Consider the following 2,336-nt stretch of genomic DNA (forward strand, 5'->3'; position numbering starts at 1 on the left):
TAGTGAAATCAATATAACAACCTTGTATTAGTCGGAGGGTCTTATGTAAGTAGTTTTCAAGAAAACACAGCTCAGTTTGCAAACTAAAAGAAGCAATCATTTTGGACCTTGGACTTTAACTCTTAGCAAGTATAGAATAATAGACCAAGCATATTAACTAATGGTCTGATGTGGCAGGATTTTATTGAACCGGCATTAATAAGCAAAGCCTAAAACAGGGTCAGTTCTGCTTAAAAGAATAGGAAGCCATAGGTCAATTACACAAAATCTCTACCTTTCATTCCTACTATATCATGTCTCCTATCTAATCCATTACTATTGCACTCTTCCCTCCTTGACATTACGGCATGCCCTTTTAGTCTTTCTTCCTCTTTATATATGACATATCAGTGTTAAGCAGAGACCAAAGAGAATTCAACATTAGAAGCTATAAGAGATGGAGTGGTGGAGATGTTTGTTTGTGGGAATTGTGCTTCTGATGGCTACAGGGAGTGGAGAAGCACAGTTATCACCAAACTTCTATCAGTCTTCATGCCCGAACGTGGAGTCGATAGTGAGGCAGGCAATCCAGCAGAAGCTAAGCCAGACATCCGTCACGGTGGCTGCAACCTTGAGGCTTTTCTTCCATGATTGCTTCATTGAGGTAAAATTATTAATCGTTCTCATTCAATTTCACTGGCTTGCATTGGTTGAAGCAGGAAGTTCACTTTCATGTCATGTCTATTAGCTGATAATAGCATGCAACACATGCAAAGAGGAAGAGAGAGATACTGAAAGACATGATTTGAGTACAGAATGCCATCTAGTCTTGAGACTAAGATGCTCGGTTTGTGTTCTTTTTATTATAGAAGGTAGGATGGCCTAGAAGTTTGCCTGGTGGTTTGAAGGAGAAAAAACCAAGGGCAGCAGCCAACTGACGTTTTAAACTGGGGACCGTTATTAATCTACAATGACCAAATTAGCCTTCATTTTTTGACCTATTTAGAAGCTACAAGGCAGGTTTCAAATTTCTTAAATTTCTGAATCAAGATAATAGCCTTCATCTGAGTGAAACTTTCCGCTCAATCTTTGTCCAAGAGATTAGTTTGTTCAATTGTGATCAAGTAAAAGCTTGAGATCTGCAGGGTTGCGATGCATCGATCATGGTGGCCTCTCCCAAGCATGACACCGAGAGGGATGCACCTGACAATCTCTCCCTCGCCGGTGATGGATTCGACACCATCGAGAAAGCCAAGGAGGCTGTGGAAGCGCAATGCCCCGGCGTGGTCTCCTGCGCTGACATCTTGGCAATTGCTGCGAGAGATGTTGTAGTTCTTGTAGTATCCGATCCATTTCGACCGAAACCAGAACATCATATTGCACTACAATGTTGAATCCTAATGAATCCTTCTTGCCATCTTGTGCTGGAAATTATGAACTGCGGCAGTCGGGAGGACCGAGCTTTATAGTGGAGCTCGGCCGGCGTGACGGCCTCATCTCGCAGGCTGGTCGTGTCCCAGGGAAGCTCCCAGGCCCTGACTTCGACCTCAAACTCCTTGCCTGGATCTTTGGAAAGAACAACCTCACCCTGCTCGACATGATTGCACTCTCCGGTGCCCACACACTTGGCTTCTCCCACTGCAGCCGCTTTGCCAAGCGCCTCTACTCCTTTGCTCCCTCCTTACCTGTGGACCCGTCACTGAATCCCAGGTATGCCCAGCAACTGATGCATGCATGCCCGCAGAACGTCGACCCTAACATCGTCGTCGGCATGGATCCGTTCACGCCGAACACCTTCGACAACGTTTATTTCAAAAATTTGGTGAATGGCAGAGGGCTCTTCACCTCCGACGAGGTGTTGTTCACCAACCCGCTGTCCCGGCCTGTAGTGTCCAACTTTGCAGCCAACCAGGGAAACTTCTTCAAGGCCTTCGCATCGGCAATGGTCCGGCTCGGGAGGGTCGGTGTGAAGACAGGCAATGAAGGTGAGATTAGAAGAGATTGCACAGCCTTCAATGGATCATGAGCTATAGCATGATAGTATAAATGAACATTGTGACTGTCATCTGTCAGATGGCTCTTTGGGTCTAGACATGAGATGGCTGATACTAGAGAATAAGTTGCAATACAGCAATTGCTTTCCTCTTCCTCCATAGCTAAAAGATGGATAAGAGGCGATGGTGAAAGCAATTCATAAACTCTAATTTCATCCAGCAATGCAACATGAGTTACTCCACTTTCTTTACTCCAAAAGACGAGTTAATTCTTCAACTTGAAAGAAACAATAGGCCTTCGAGGAGCACTCTGTCCTGGGAATGAAAGCTGAAGTAAAGCAACAAATGATCAATGAAGCAAAT

The 2,336-nt window shown here is 44.8% G+C and overlaps 1 protein-coding gene across 1 annotated transcript; it reads left to right on the plus strand.

Annotated features, from left to right (window-relative positions):
- Positions 1–436: 436 nt before the first annotated feature.
- On the plus strand, positions 437–2,005 carry LOC105049726 (peroxidase 55-like). Its single transcript, XM_010929465.2, has 3 exons — positions 437–643; positions 1,125–1,316; positions 1,427–2,005. The coding sequence occupies exons 1-3, from the start codon at positions 437–439 to the stop codon at positions 2,003–2,005; spliced, it is 978 nt and encodes a 325-aa protein (XP_010927767.1).
- Positions 2,006–2,336: the final 331 nt, after the last annotated feature.

This window comes from Elaeis guineensis, chromosome 8 (genome assembly GCF_000442705.2).
Source record: "Elaeis guineensis isolate ETL-2024a chromosome 8, EG11, whole genome shotgun sequence".
In the NCBI taxonomy this organism is placed as follows: Eukaryota; Viridiplantae; Streptophyta; class Magnoliopsida; order Arecales; family Arecaceae; genus Elaeis; species Elaeis guineensis.

Excerpts from the sequence above, each read along its gene's own strand:
- LOC105049726 (XM_010929465.2), top strand. The coding sequence starts at position 437 with ATGGAGTGGTGGAGATGTTTGTTTGTGGGAATTGTGCTTCTGATGGCT. Across the intron at positions 644-1,124 it reads TCCATGATTGCTTCATTGAG|GGTTGCGATGCATCGATCAT; the intron begins GTAAAATTATTA and ends TGAGATCTGCAG. Across the intron at positions 1,317-1,426 it reads CGAGAGATGTTGTAGTTCTT|TCGGGAGGACCGAGCTTTAT; the intron begins GTAGTATCCGAT and ends GAACTGCGGCAG.